The sequence below is a fragment of the Staurois parvus genome, unplaced genomic scaffold (genome assembly GCF_062004578.1).
Source record: "Staurois parvus isolate SC_StPar_1 unplaced genomic scaffold, SC_StPar_1.0 ptg000006l, whole genome shotgun sequence".
NCBI classification, from domain to species: Eukaryota; Metazoa; Chordata; class Amphibia; order Anura; family Ranidae; genus Staurois; species Staurois parvus.
In genome coordinates this window covers 10,687,107-10,701,540 of record NW_028317802.1, presented here as the reverse complement: position 1 = coordinate 10,701,540, position 14,434 = coordinate 10,687,107, and the positions used below count along the sequence as shown (strand labels likewise).

The 14,434-nt window shown below is 35.3% G+C and overlaps 1 protein-coding gene across 24 annotated transcripts in view; it reads left to right on the top strand.

Annotated features, from left to right (window-relative positions):
- LOC149474329 (protocadherin gamma-A3-like) overlaps positions 1–14,434 on the top strand; it is a 440,639-nt gene that overhangs the window by 209,299 nt on the left and 216,906 nt on the right. Inside the window, exon 1 of one of the 24 annotated variants that reach the window (XM_089659058.1) lies at positions 1,511–4,042. The exons of 22 other annotated variants lie outside the window; for them this stretch is intronic. In XM_089659058.1, coding sequence (XP_089515184.1) covers positions 1,643–4,042 — 2,400 coding nt within the window. In that variant the 5' untranslated portion in view covers positions 1,511–1,642. Of the gene's footprint in view, positions 1–1,510; positions 4,043–10,731; positions 13,222–14,434 lie in introns of those variants that run through there. One more of the 24 variants, XM_089659049.1, reaches the window with a different exon arrangement.

Sequence of the window (14,434 nt, the reverse complement as noted above, 5' to 3'; positions counted from 1 at the left end):
CAGGCACTATTTCCTGGTAAAATATACAGATAACTATCTTGAAAAGCAATGGGCCTTCTGGATAATGTCATTTTCATATGGCAGGTTTGTAAGTGAATGCCCCACCTGCCAGGTGTTTGAACTCCTGAGGCACATGAGAACAAGAGTAACTGTATGGTCCACTTGTGGCATGCCTTGGGAGTGGCTTCATTAACCTCCCTGGCGGTATTCCCGAGCGTAGCTCGGGGTAAAGTTTCAGTACCACAAGTAGTAACCCCGAGCTACACTCGGGCTTACCATGAGGTGCTGCTCCGGGATCCCTCGATCTCTTACCTTGTCCTGCGCTCCCGCGATGTCCCTCCTGCAGTGTCCCCTGTAATGTACTCCGGCGGATGCCGGCATCTGTCATCTGGGTTCCGTCCCCTGCGAGCGTCGGGACGTACAGGGGACGGAACGGCGGCAAATTTGAAAATGACAAAAAGTGACATTCAGTAAATACACTAAAATCGCATAGTATAACATTACTGTATCATTTCACATACATTTTGTCCCTAGTGCTTTGTCCTGTGCCCTGCCTGCATTTTGACTGTTCTTTCTGCCTGGAAACTGAGAAAAGTCCATGGCATCCAAAAAGCGTCCCTTTAGGTCAAAAGTGGTTTTAGACCAGCTAGAGAACAGCGATAGTAAATCAGAACAACTTGCAGAATTCAGTGATAATGATTTGTGGGGAAATTTGTCATCAGACACTGAAAACGATTTTGCGACTTTGCTCAGTGATGTGCGAACTTTGTGCTCAGTTTCAAATTTCAGTGTTTTTGGTTTGATTATATTATTGAATTAAATTTATTATTTTTTATGATTATTTATTAAATTATACTTTATGATTTCATTTTTCAAATTGTAACATACCCGGGATGTATACTAGACTGTTGTTCGGACAGATTTCAGTGAGTTATTCCTAAAAATTACAGGCCTACAATAAAAAAATACATATTTCCATGCAAAAAAATTTACCGCTTTCAGCACAGAAATATGGACATAATCAGACCGCTAGGGAGGTTAAAGTGCAAGTTTTAACATATCTGTATTTTGTAGTATGTTAATATGAATTAGATCACAGAGACAATTTCTTGTTAATATTTTCAATGCATACATACAAACATTTTTGATATTTGTCTGAACTCAGAAATCTTCTATTATGGAGAAAAGAAAAATTGGGTATTCCTGAATATAAGTATCTTATTTAATACAAAAGCATTTCAATCAGCTAATTTCAGACAGTTTTCAAATACATTAGATGTCATTAAATATATAAAATATTCAGAACAATATTTGGTTAAGCCAAAATTAAAATATTTAAAATAACCTAAATATAAGATCTATTGAACAAAACTTTAGCATTGCAGTTCCTCAATTACACCTCAGAGCGCCGCTGTTTGACCAATAAGCAGAAAAATACAGAACTGGAGATCCACTGGTATTTTCATCATTCACACACACTGCAGATCTGCATGAAGAGGCACAGACATTTTCTGGATTCTCTCACCAAAAAAATGCTGGATAATATTTCTTTTCATTAACAAGTGGATTCAATGGTGCATTTTCCTGTCTCACTGGATTACAAATATAAAAAAATATTTGATGCAAGATTGCAGATGCAAGAATGGAACATCTGAAGCCTAAGACATACAAAAGACTGAGGTGGCAAGTATTAATTCCCTTCATATTTTTCTGTCTGTGTAGTTTAGCCTCTGCTCAGATTCATTATTCCATTGCAGAAGAAATGAGAAAAGACTTTGTTATAGCAAATATTGCAGATGATCTTGGATTAGCTATTAAACAGCTCTCATCTAGAAAGCTGAGAATTGTGTCAAGAGACTCAGAGAAATATTTTTATGTGAATGTAGATAATGGAAATCTCTATGTGAAGGACAGGATAGACAGAGAGACATTGTGCGGAGAAGAAGCTACCTGCTTCCTAACCTTTGATGCTGTGCTTGAAAATCCTTTTAATATTTTCAAAGTGAAAATAGAAATTCTGGATATTAATGACAATCCTCCAGTGTTTTATCCTGAGACCTTCACTATAGAAACTATTGAGCTAACATCACCAGGAACAAGATTTGCATTACAACATGCAGAAGATCTTGATATCGGTGTTAATTCAGTTCAGATATACAAGCTCAGTGACAATTCACATTTTACACTAAGTATGAAGATTAGCAGTGATGGATTTCAATCTCCTGAGCTTGTGTTGGAGAAATCACTGGATCAAGAATTACAAAATGTTCATGAACTGATTTTAACAGCCCTGGATGGGGGAAATCCTGTGAGATCTGGAACAGCTGTGATACGAATCATTGTTATTGATGCTAATGATAATTTTCCAATATTTTCTCATGAGGTGTACAAAGTTAGTGTGAATGAGAATAGTGCAGTGAATACTACTATAATCAATGTAAATGCTACGGACAAAGATTCTGGTACAAATGGACAAATCACTTATTCCTTCAGCAAAACATCAGGGCACATCCATCCCTCTGGCCTTTTCAGTATTAATTCTAGAACTGGTGACATTAAAATACACAAGGAGTTGGATTTTGAGAAGACAAGGAATTATGAACTTTTTGTTCAGGCTAAGGATGGAGGAGGACTTGTGTCCCATTGTAAGGTGTTGATAGAAGTTCTAGATGAAAATGACAATGCTCCAGAGATATCAATCACCTCATTATCCTCACCTATTCCTGAGGATTCTGCACCTGGAACAATGGTAGCACTCATTGAAATTCATGATAAAGATTCAGGAGAAAATGGACAAGTTGATTGTATCATTTTAGAGGAGACACCTTTCAGTCTGATATCATCATCTGATAGCTACTACAAAATTGTGACTACAAGTCATTTGGACAGAGAGAAAGTATCTATTTACAACATCACAGTGTTAGCTGGAGACAGAGGGTCTCCTCCTCTTTCCAGCAGAAGGATAATCAAACTGGAGATTTTAGATGTTAATGACAACCCACCAGTTTTTATGAAATCCCCTTATGTTGTTTATGTACCAGAGAATAATTTACCTGGAGCCTCTATATACAGAGTTCAAGCTTCAGATCCAGATTATGGAGAAAATGCTAAAATCATATATTCAGTATACAGTGAAGAATTCCCAATGCCCTCTTATTTTTCTGTCAATGTGGAGAATGGAGTCCTTTATGCTCAGAGATCATTTGACTATGAAAAGCATAAGGAGTTCATAATACAAGTTAATGCCAGAGACAATGGTGCTCCTTCACTTAGTAGCAATTCAACATTGATAATCCGAATAGTAGATCACAATGACAATGAACCAAAAATCTTGTATCCATATCCAGAAAGTGGAGGATCAGCTGTGTTTGAGATGGTCCCTTTTACCTCAGAACCAGGATCTTTAGTAACAAAGGTGGTTGCAGTGGATGCAGATGTTGGGCACAATGCTTGGCTGTCTTATCATTTCATACAAATGTCAGAACCATCTTACTTCACCATCAATGAACATACAGGAGAAATCCGAACATTACGTTCTTTTCAAGAAAAAGATATTCTGAAACATAAGGTTGTGGTTATGGTGAAGGACAATGGAGTCCCCACTCTCTCAGCTACAGTCACTTTAAATCTTGCTATTGCAGATAACTTCCAACAGGTGGCTCCTAAAATAAACAATCAGGTCAATGAAGATTCTCAAACCAATCTGCACTTGTATCTAGTAATTGCCCTAGCCATCATTTCATTTTTATTTATTATTACTGTAATGTTAGTCTTCATTTCAAAATGCAAGCAACCAAAACCCACTCCGTATCTTGGACCTCTAAATACAAATTTGTATCCAACAGTTGATCCCAGAATACTTTCTATGTACAGCGATGGAAACTTAACCCTTCCCTACTCTTACAATGTTTGTGTGGCTTTGGATTCATGTGAAAACGACTTTACTTATGTACAATCAAAACAAGAAGTTCCTGTAGAAAATCTAATTGATGCTGATGACTCAGGACTTGGAAATGACACATCTTCAAACAGTGCCATACCGGTGAGAATACATTAGCATTCTGTTTGTAATGGGAATTATAATAATATGACGATGCTTTCTAAAATACTACCAGTGTTTATTTCTGTGCAGAATGAACACCTCTCAAGGTAATTTTCCTCTCCATCTCCACTAACACACTTTCAGGTACTGGCCCTATCTGTCACAGGCTCCATAGTAGAAGAAAGGAATAATCTGGTTGGCTGCCCATCCAAAAAGATATCACCTTTATTGTAGAAATATAATAAAAGCAACTTAAAATACAGTGTGTAAAGACAGTAGATCCAGCTAACGTGTTTCACGCTAAATCCAGCGCTTATTCATAGTTAACAAAAGGTGTTCCACTTGGGTATATATGTATACAATTGTAACAAGCTCTGATTTAATTGAGACCCATGAAGAGCAATTAGCCTGCAGCTGTTAATTAGCGATCACTTATCACATGTTAGGTACACGTATTTAATTTAAAAAAGAATGAAATACAAATCAATTAAAAACAGGTTTATACATAATAGTAAATCAAAAGCAGGAAAAGGAAAAACAAAAGAAAAAGAAAAAGTCACAACATATACCATCAGTCTCGATGACTAATCACGAAATGGAAAAGCATTTCTTTTAATCTATTAATGAAAAAAACATATACTCATTCATAAGAATGTGACACATCCCATTCATGATTAAGTTCGCGAGGCTTTTTTGTACCCAAGCAAAAAATCCAAAACACCTCTCTTTTACATAAAAGTCTAACCTTGTCTTCTCCTCTCCTTGGGGCTACATTTTTTTCTATACCCTGTATAGACACAGCTAAGGCGTCACTATTATGACAATCATTAAAATATTTGGCCACATTAGTGGAATGTTTTTTCAATGTCATATAAGTGATCTTGTAAACAATCCTTCAGTTGGCAGGTAGTCCGACCCATATATTGAATCAAACAGTGGCCACATGTGATGACATATATTAAATTCCTGGTGTTGCAATTAATAAAGGATGAAATCCTAAAATGTTTTTTAACACTAGTAAAATATACAGTGGTCCCTCTTTTTAAATGCGAGCAGCAGGAACAGTTGTGAAACCCACAAAGTTCCTTTCAATTGAAGCTGATGTGTCAGTGTTCCATTGTGTAGAAAAAGGCTAGGAGACAAATAACAACCCAAAGTAGGAGCCTTACAAGGAACAACCTTAATCCCCTTAGCTAATATTTGAGCATAGGTGGGGTCATTATATATTACTGGTAATATCTTTGCAATATGTTCTTAACGTTGTTAAATTCTGCACTATATGGAGTGGAAAAAACAGTAGCTTTGATGGATTGGTTTAATTTCTTCCTATCATTAAGCAATTCTTCACAATTTATTTATCTAAGTTTATATATATATATATATGTAGTACGGTGATCCCAATGTACAGTATATACATTTCTATGTAACTATATGTGTACCCTGATAGGAGAGGCTCAGAAACTTCAGTCTTTGCAAGGTCTTTGCTTTTTCATCTTATTTTTGTCTTATTAATGGACTTTTCATCTTCCATTAGTTTGGCTTGTGCTACCATGCAATAAACTGCCAGACCAATGTATGCCTACAAATGCTTTGTATTTGTGGTTGAGACTGTACCATCCATCTTTGCTGCTAGAACCCGCTAAAAATGTACACGTATATAGGGTTTGCTGGGTACATTTTCCATTTATATCATGATTAAAGATGTCTTGAGTGTGAACTGCTTGTGTTATCATATAGCAGATAGGTTCAAACCTGTTCTGGAAAAATTGGGTCTGACTGATTGATTTGAGGAAATGCAGCTGGTTGTTGATTTAGAGTATTTAATAAATTACCATCGTCTGTGCCTTATGCACAGCATCAATTTCTTCTTTGTGTTAAAAAATTATGGTGAGAGTCTGACTAGCAGCAGCACAAGCCGAGATTTTGAAAAATGATCCACTCTATCTATACCTATTTCTTTCATCAGTGCATTATTCAATAAGTTCACTGGACATGTAATGGTAAATTTAAACTGATCTCTAGAACTGTGTTGGAATATGAATATTACATATGAGACAAATGTACCTGGGTCTGATTAGAGCCTGGTTTGCAGAACATGACTAAAGTTCCAATGGCAAATCTGAACCCAACTGAAGTCAATGGAACCTGGATGTTAAAACATAGTAATAAACATTTTCTAAAATGATAGGCAAGAGATTGTCAAACAAAAGGGTGAATATTAATGGTACCACAACCCTAAAAATTGTTCAAAATCCAATATTTATTTACATCTATTAAGAACCCATAAACAATATTTATTTCTTGGTGTATGGCATTTGATCTCTTTCAACATACATTATGTGAATAAAAACAAAGGTTTCACAGAATAAACATGAAAGCTTGACCTTAAACTACCCACTAACCCACTGATCCAGGGATACCAATAGGATATACAGACTTCCCAGTAGGACCCTTTGTATTCCTGGTACCTCATAAAACTGGGGAAACTTTTGCAGTTGATCATTCAATTAAACTGACATCAGATAGAAATATACAGCTCAATACACCTAGTTAGTTTACATCATGATGAGGGAATCTGCAGTGGATTCAGAGTTCCAAATGACATCAAGTTAGGCATGCAATATTTGTGCCTCCCACCTGAGAAATTAGAATGGAAAATTTGCTTGGAATTTGAAATCCAAGTGGCTAATGTAACAAAACATGCTGTTTCTGTGTATACACTTTCAAATAAATAAGGTTGATTTACTACAGAGTTAGAAAATGTTCACTCAGAGAATAAGGAGAAATTACATTTACTTCAATGATCCAGTCAAGGCAAAAATTCTGTTTTTGCTTTTTCCTTACTTACGACTGGGTATTTAAAATGAACAGAGGTTCACCTTCACTAAGATAATGGTAAATCCATTCCATTAGGTGAAATGTCTCTAGTCTTTGATTTACTAAAGGAACAAATTCTGTTCAATTTGCAAAATAAATGTACAATAAATTAAGTAAATATGGTAAAACTGTATTCGATCAAGTCATTCAACCACGTGCTAGCAAAAATCCTGTTTTTTTTGAGAATTTTGTTTTTATTTATTTTGTTTTTATTTATTTTGGGTATTCAAAGTAAACATGGCTTCACCTTATTTACCAAGCTTGGGACATGTTCACCTTGCAAAGTGAAAGTTTACTTTACTTAGTAAACATGCTCTACCACCTTAGTAGATCAACCTAAAGGTGTCAAATACCAAAATTCCAAAATGTATTATCTGAAAAGTAATTCCTGATGTGTAAGTTTTATAATGCTGATTAGCAATTAAATGTTTTGGTATTCTTTTTACTATGACTGTACTGGCATTACCACAACACTGTACTGGAAGGACCACAAAAGACACTTTTGTAGTTTTGAGCCACATGTGATATTTGATTTTATTTACTTATCTTTACTTAACATTAATATTGTAATTTATGGGTAATAATGTGGCTATTTGTTAATTATGAGTTTAATGAAGTTGATGATTCATGGATTTGTACACCAATATCACATTTTCCAGGGCATTTAAAGTGAAAGTAAAGTAATTATTTGAATGTAGTCTGGTGGGGGGCTTTCTATGAAGGAAATTATCACAGAAGAGGTACTGAGGGTCTCTTCTATCATAAATATGTGTCCCTATCTATCAGCATTTCTTCTTTTTGAGTGTATCTGAGCAACTCAGTACATACAGTTCAGTGTACAGTCTAGGCATGATTCTGTGTCAGGATGAAGTAACTCCCATGTACATGTTCAGGAGTTCCATCATTCTGGCCCAACCTATCAAGATTGCTGGAGACTTCAAACCCAGAAGAACAATGAGTGAAGATAAAAGTGCTGACTATGAGGGCAGTGTGGATGCAGCACTAGAGGGGATTATTATCTCAGGTATTTATGCCATAATGTGCAAATATATTGTGCTTACTTGTATGGTATCTTTAAAAAGCTCCTGAAACCAATCTTTTTTAGTTTTTTCCTCCACGAGTATACATCCACTTTAAATAATAAGAATGCCTGAAGATATGTTTCCTCTCTACTCTTGGGTGGAATCTCTAGCATGGGACCTTTAGTTTGTTTTTAATACTTATGCATTTGTTTTATGATTATTTACATATTTGACAGAAACAATTGAGTACTGTCCGTGATACTTTTTTTATTTGCACTAACATACAATTTTGAGGACAAGCTTTCGGGGAGTGTCCCCTTCAAGGTTCAAGCAGTACTGTTACAAAGTTTTAGCAGAATGTTAGAAGACATGTGCGGATTGAGAAAAAAAAAAGAAACACAAGCCTAAGGTTAGCCTAGAGATAAAAACAGCAAAGCATAAGAACAACACTCACAGAGGGAGTCATAAATATGTTGGATAATGACTGAGGAATCCCATGTCCAAATTAGGGCCGTTATCTCTTGTGTCAAATAGAATTATCATTCTTAGTTCAGAAGTTTTTCTTTCCTGGATAGATTTGAAATTTCCTTTAAGAACTAAAACATTGAGGTCTTCCATAATGTGGTCTGGTTGTGCGAAATGGTGTCCTACAGGTATGCAGAGGTCATCTTCTTTATGTTCCTTGATGGTATGTCTGTGCAAATTCATCCTTTTTTTTTCTCAATCCCCACATATCTTCTAACATTCTGCTAAAACTTTGTAACAGTACTGCTTGGACCTTGAAGAAGGGGACATACCCCGAAAGCTTGTCCTCAAAATTGTATGTTAGTGCAAATAAAAAAGTATCACGGACAGTACTCAATTGTTTCTATCGCAAGTGCACTAATACGGCTACAGTCACCTCTTACATATTTGACCAATTCTTATAATTTGTGTATGGTTTTCACGTTCAGTAACATTGGGTGACAACCACACTTCTAGACTTATTTTTTTTTTTTTTAGCTTTACTATATATTTAAAGACTTTCAGATTACAGCTTCAAAGAAGAAAAAAGGGCTGAGATATTAAAATGCAATAACTTCCATCATATATCAGTGTGCATTTGTTTTCGAGAACTATTAATCATTCTTTAAATAGTGCAGAACTGTAGTACATTTGCACACAGGTCTTTGGCTGTACTAAAAGTTCTGTCATTTTATTACAAAAACATTGCAGTAGAAACCAGTCACACTCCCACTCTGTAATATGAACAAAGACCTGTGTACAGATGTACTATGGTTCTACATGATTGAGATCCTCTGAATTGCTGAAAGGGTGTCATCCTGGCACTGGGTACTGGATAACGTGTGTGCTCCTGAAGTACTATAACTTGAAACATGTTCTATTTATCTAGTAATTTTGTCAATTTGTCAGTTATGTATATTTTTTTTCTGTTTAATGATTGGACAGCCCCACACAAATGTACCAGTTCAATGTAAAGAGCCTAGTTTTCTGGTACAACACGAGAGCCTTCGGGTAATATTATTTTCATAAGGTAGGCTTGTTGGTAAATCCCCCACCTGCTAGGTATTTAAAATACCACACAGTCAAAAAGAGTGATGATACAAGGATTCAAGGATAACTTTTATGAAAAAAAATGAAAACAATTATTATAGCATATTCAATTGCTATACAAGGCATACTGCAATGTAGTGTTATTAAAAAAATTTAAAAAATGTTCAATCCTCAGCTGCTGTAACTTTCTATAAAATCCAATGCGCTGTGGCAACCTGAAGCATTCTTTACACTTTTAGTGCATGGAAAATCCCCAGAAATGTAATTTCCTGCTTGTGTGAGTCGTTCAGCGATTTCCCTAGAAGTCTTTACTAAGATATTAGTCAAAATTTAGGTATTATCTGCAATAGGAATTTCCATTTTTGTGAGATACTTCTCAATGGTTACATACTACTAAAGGCATGCAGGCACTGCAGTTTTTCTCAACAGAGCATTTAGGACCAGGCAAATATAATGAGTAAGCCGCTTCAATTCAGAATCAGTCTGCATGGGCATGGTGTAACAAACAGCTGTTACTTGAAAGCAGAAAACGGTTAGAAGCAGCAAAGTCTGTTAAAATTTATGTGGTGGACATTGTATATATCTCTTTTTAGAAGGTGTAATTTGCATAATTTTGAAAATAGTATTTTAGAAACAGTTTTCAAAAATGTTTATTTTGTAAGAAGGTTCAGATGATTAATTTCTGCAATTCAATACTCATATTAAGAATAGCTTGAAATTGTTTGGAAAATACAAATTGAGTCGTCCTCAGTATAAATACCTTAAACTTAAAGCTTTTTAGTAATAAAATCTGAGACAATTTTGAAATACATTATACAAATAATTTCTTTAAATGTAAGTTGCATAAAGAAATATTATATTCATAAATGTTGCATTATGGATTACTCCCACACATAAAATATGTGGATGCTTAAGAAACATTATAACTACATTAAAACAGTAAAACTTTGGAATTCCAACAAATTAGGCTTGACAAATTTCAGTATGGAATTTAGTTAGGCTGAAATTAAAATCTTAAAAAAGATTTTACATAAGTTTTACAGAACAAAACTTTAGCATTGCAGTTCCTCACTTACACCTCAGAGCGCCGCTGTTTGACCAATAAGCAGAAATATACAGAACTGGAGATCCACTGGTATTTTCATCATTCACACACACTGCAGATCTGCATGAAGAGACACAGCCATTTCTGGATTCTCTCAGCAGGAAGGGGCTGAATATTTTCTCTTGTCTTTAAATGGTGCTTTCTTTCTCATTCACTGGATTACAACTACTGTATATTAAAATATTTGACAGAATATTTCTTGAAAGAGTGCAGATGTGAAAATGCATCACATGAAGTCAAAGACATACAAAGGACTGAGATGGCAAGTATTAATTCCTTTCTTGTTTTTCTGCCTGTGTCATTCAGTCTCCGGTCAGATTCATTATTCCATTGCTGAAGAAATGAGAAAAGACTCTATTATAGCAAATATTGCAGATGATCTTGGATTAGATATTAAGCAGCTCTCATCTAGAAAGCTGAGAATTGTGTCAAGAGATTCAGAGAAATATTTTTATGTGAATGTAGATAATGGAAACCTCTATGTGAAGGACAGGATAGACAGAGAGACTTTGTGTAGAGCAGAAACTACCTGTTTCCTAACATTTGATGCTGTGGTTGAAAATCCTTTCAATATTTTTAAAGTGAAATTAGAAATTCAGGATATTAATGACAATCCTCCAGTGTTTTATCCTGAGATCTTCACTATAGAAACTATTGAACTAACATCACCAGGAACAAGATTTGCATTACAACATGCAGAAGATCTGGATATTGGTATTAATTCAGTACAGACATATAAACTCAGTGACAATTCACATTTTACACTAAGTCAGAAGATTGGCAGTGATGGATTTCAATCTCTTGACCTTGTGTTAGAGAAATCTCTGGATCAAGAATTACAAAATGTTCATGAACTGATTTTCACAGCTCTGGATGGAGGAAATCCTGTGAGGACTGGAACAGCTGTAATACGAATCATTGTTACTGATGCTAATGATAATTTTCCAATATTTTCACATAAGGTGTACAAAGTTAGTGTGAATGAGAATAGTGCAATAAATACTACTATAATCAATGTAAATGCTACAGACAGAGATGCTGGTACATTTGGGCAAATCACTTATTCCTTCAGCAGAACATCAGGAAATGTCCATCCTTCTGGCCTCTTCAGTATTGAGCCAAAAAGTGGTGATATTAAAATAAACAGAAATTTAGATTTTGAAGAGACAAGGGATTATGAATTGTCTGTTCAAGCTAAGGATGGAGGTGGACTTGTTTCCCATTGTAAAGTATTGATAGAAGTGATGGATGAGAATGATAATGCTCCTGAGATATCCATTACGTCATTATCTTCACCCATTCCTGAGGATTCTTCACCTGGAACAATGATAGCGCTCATTGAAGTTCATGATAAGGATTCAGGGGAAAATGGTCATGTTGATTGTAACATATTAGAAGAAATGCCTTTCAGCTTGATATTATCATCTGATAGTTATTACAGAATTGTGACTACAAGTCATTTGGACAGAGAGACAGTGCCCAGTTATAACATCACAGTGTTAGCTGGAGACAGAGGGTCCCCTTCTCTTTCCAGTAGAAGAATAATCATACTGGAGATTTCAGATGTTAATGACAACCCGCCAGTTTTTATGAAATTCCCTTATGTTGCTTATGTACCAGAGAACAACTTACCTGGAGCCTCAGTCTACAGAGTACAAGCTTTAGATCCTGATGATGGAGAAAATGCTAAAATTATATATTCCATATACAGTGAAGAATTTCTAGTATCATCCTATTTTTCTGTAAATAGAGAGAATGGAGTCATTTATGCTCAGAGATCATTTGACTATGAAAAGCACAAGGAATTTATAGTACAAGTTAATGCCAGAGACAATGGTTCTCCATTATTGAGCAGCAACTCAACATTGGTAATCCGAATAGTGGACCACAATGACAATGAACCAAAAATCTTGTATCCATATCCAGAAAGTGGGGGATCAGCTGTGTTTGAGATGGTCCCTTTTACCTCAGAACCAGGGTCCTTAATAACAAAGGTGGTTGCAGTGGATGCAGATGTTGGGCACAATGCTTGGCTGTCTTATCATTTCATACAAATGTCAGAACCATCTTACTTCACCATCAATGAACATACAGGAGAAATCCGGACATTACGTACTTTTCAGGAAAAAGATATATTGAAACATAAGGTTGTAGTTATGGTGAAGGACAATGGAGATCCCTGTCTCTCAGTTACAGTCACTTTAAATCTTGCTATTGCAGATAACTTCCAACAGGTGGCTCCTAAAATAAACAATCAGATCAATGAAGATTCTCAAACCAATCTGCACTTGTATCTAGTAATTGCCCTAGCCATCATTTCATTTTTATTTATTATTACTGTAATGTTAGTCTTCATTTCAAAATGCAAGCAACCAAAACCCACTCCGTATCTTGGACCTCTAAATGCAAATTTGTATCCAACAGTCGATCCCAGAATACTTTCAATGTACAGCGATGGAAACTTATCCCTTCCCTATTCATACAATGTTTGTGTGGCTTTGGATTCATGTGAAAACGACTTTACTTATGTACAATCCAAGCAAGAAGTTCCTGTAGAAAATCTAATCGACGCTGATGACTCAGGACTTGGAAATGACACATCTCCAAAAAGTGCCATACCGGTGAGTATACAATAACTCTTCAAATATTGGTAATAGTAATTATTTTTAAAATGTAGATGCTATCCAAGACACTTCCGTCAATTAATTCTCTAAGTTGGAATGTATATATCACTTGGTTCTTAAACTGTTTCACAATATACAGTATAACTCGTGGCTCAAAAATGTCAGCCTCTGCAGTGCATTTGCTTGATGGGACTTTTCACATTCTATTAGTTTGGTTTGTGCTTATCATTTAATAGACTCCCTGACAGATGTATGCCTAATGTGCTTTGTATTTAATTTATGGTTGGGACTGCACTATCCATCTTCGCTTATTTCTAAGGTTGTAACAAGTGTGAACTCTTAGTATTTCCCCAAATCAGTTAGATTTAATCCTATACTGGAAAATGGCAATAGTAGAATAAAGGTTTGGATGTGATTGCTTGATTTGAGGAAGTGCAGTCGGTTCATGTTTTAGAGTCTTTGGTAAATCAGTACCATCTGCATTGTCTAACTGCTTATCAGACTTATATTTTGCCCAACTGCATGAATTTTTCTTTGTTTTAGGACCATGCCACACTATCTGTATCATATTTTTTCAATATGTTGAGTGGAAATGTAATGATACAGTCGTACTGAACTCTAGAACTGTATTGGAATAATAATTTATTAAAACTAATTTTCATTGAAAAGATATATAATGAACGCTGTGTTACCTCCACACTGTGACGTGTTGAAAAAAACACGTTAACACATTTACTTACTTTTTTCCCTAAAGGAGGGGTTGGAAACATATTCAAAATGTGTGTATCTGTTTCCACGCCTCTACTGAACTATGGTGATTGACAACCTAGTTTAACCAGAAGAAAATATTTCAATATAGGCCAAGCTTTTTAACCTTATTCAAATTTATCAAATTATAATGAGCTGAAGAAGAGGAGTAACTACACAGGAACAGAAACATTTGTTTAACAGGAGCCTATTGAAGGTTATATTTTCCAGTAGGTTTTGAATAATCATGGATAGAATGACTGAAGCTATGATTCTACTCTCGGGTGGCACCTTTTGTATAGGACCTTTAATTTGCATTAATAATACGTTCAATTGTTTTACAAGTATTTATATAGTTGATCAATTTTTCAAATTTTATATGGATTTCATTTGCATTGCAGAAACATGTGATGATTAACTCTGACCCTTAGCAAATTATACTGTAGCCTCACTACCCATTGGT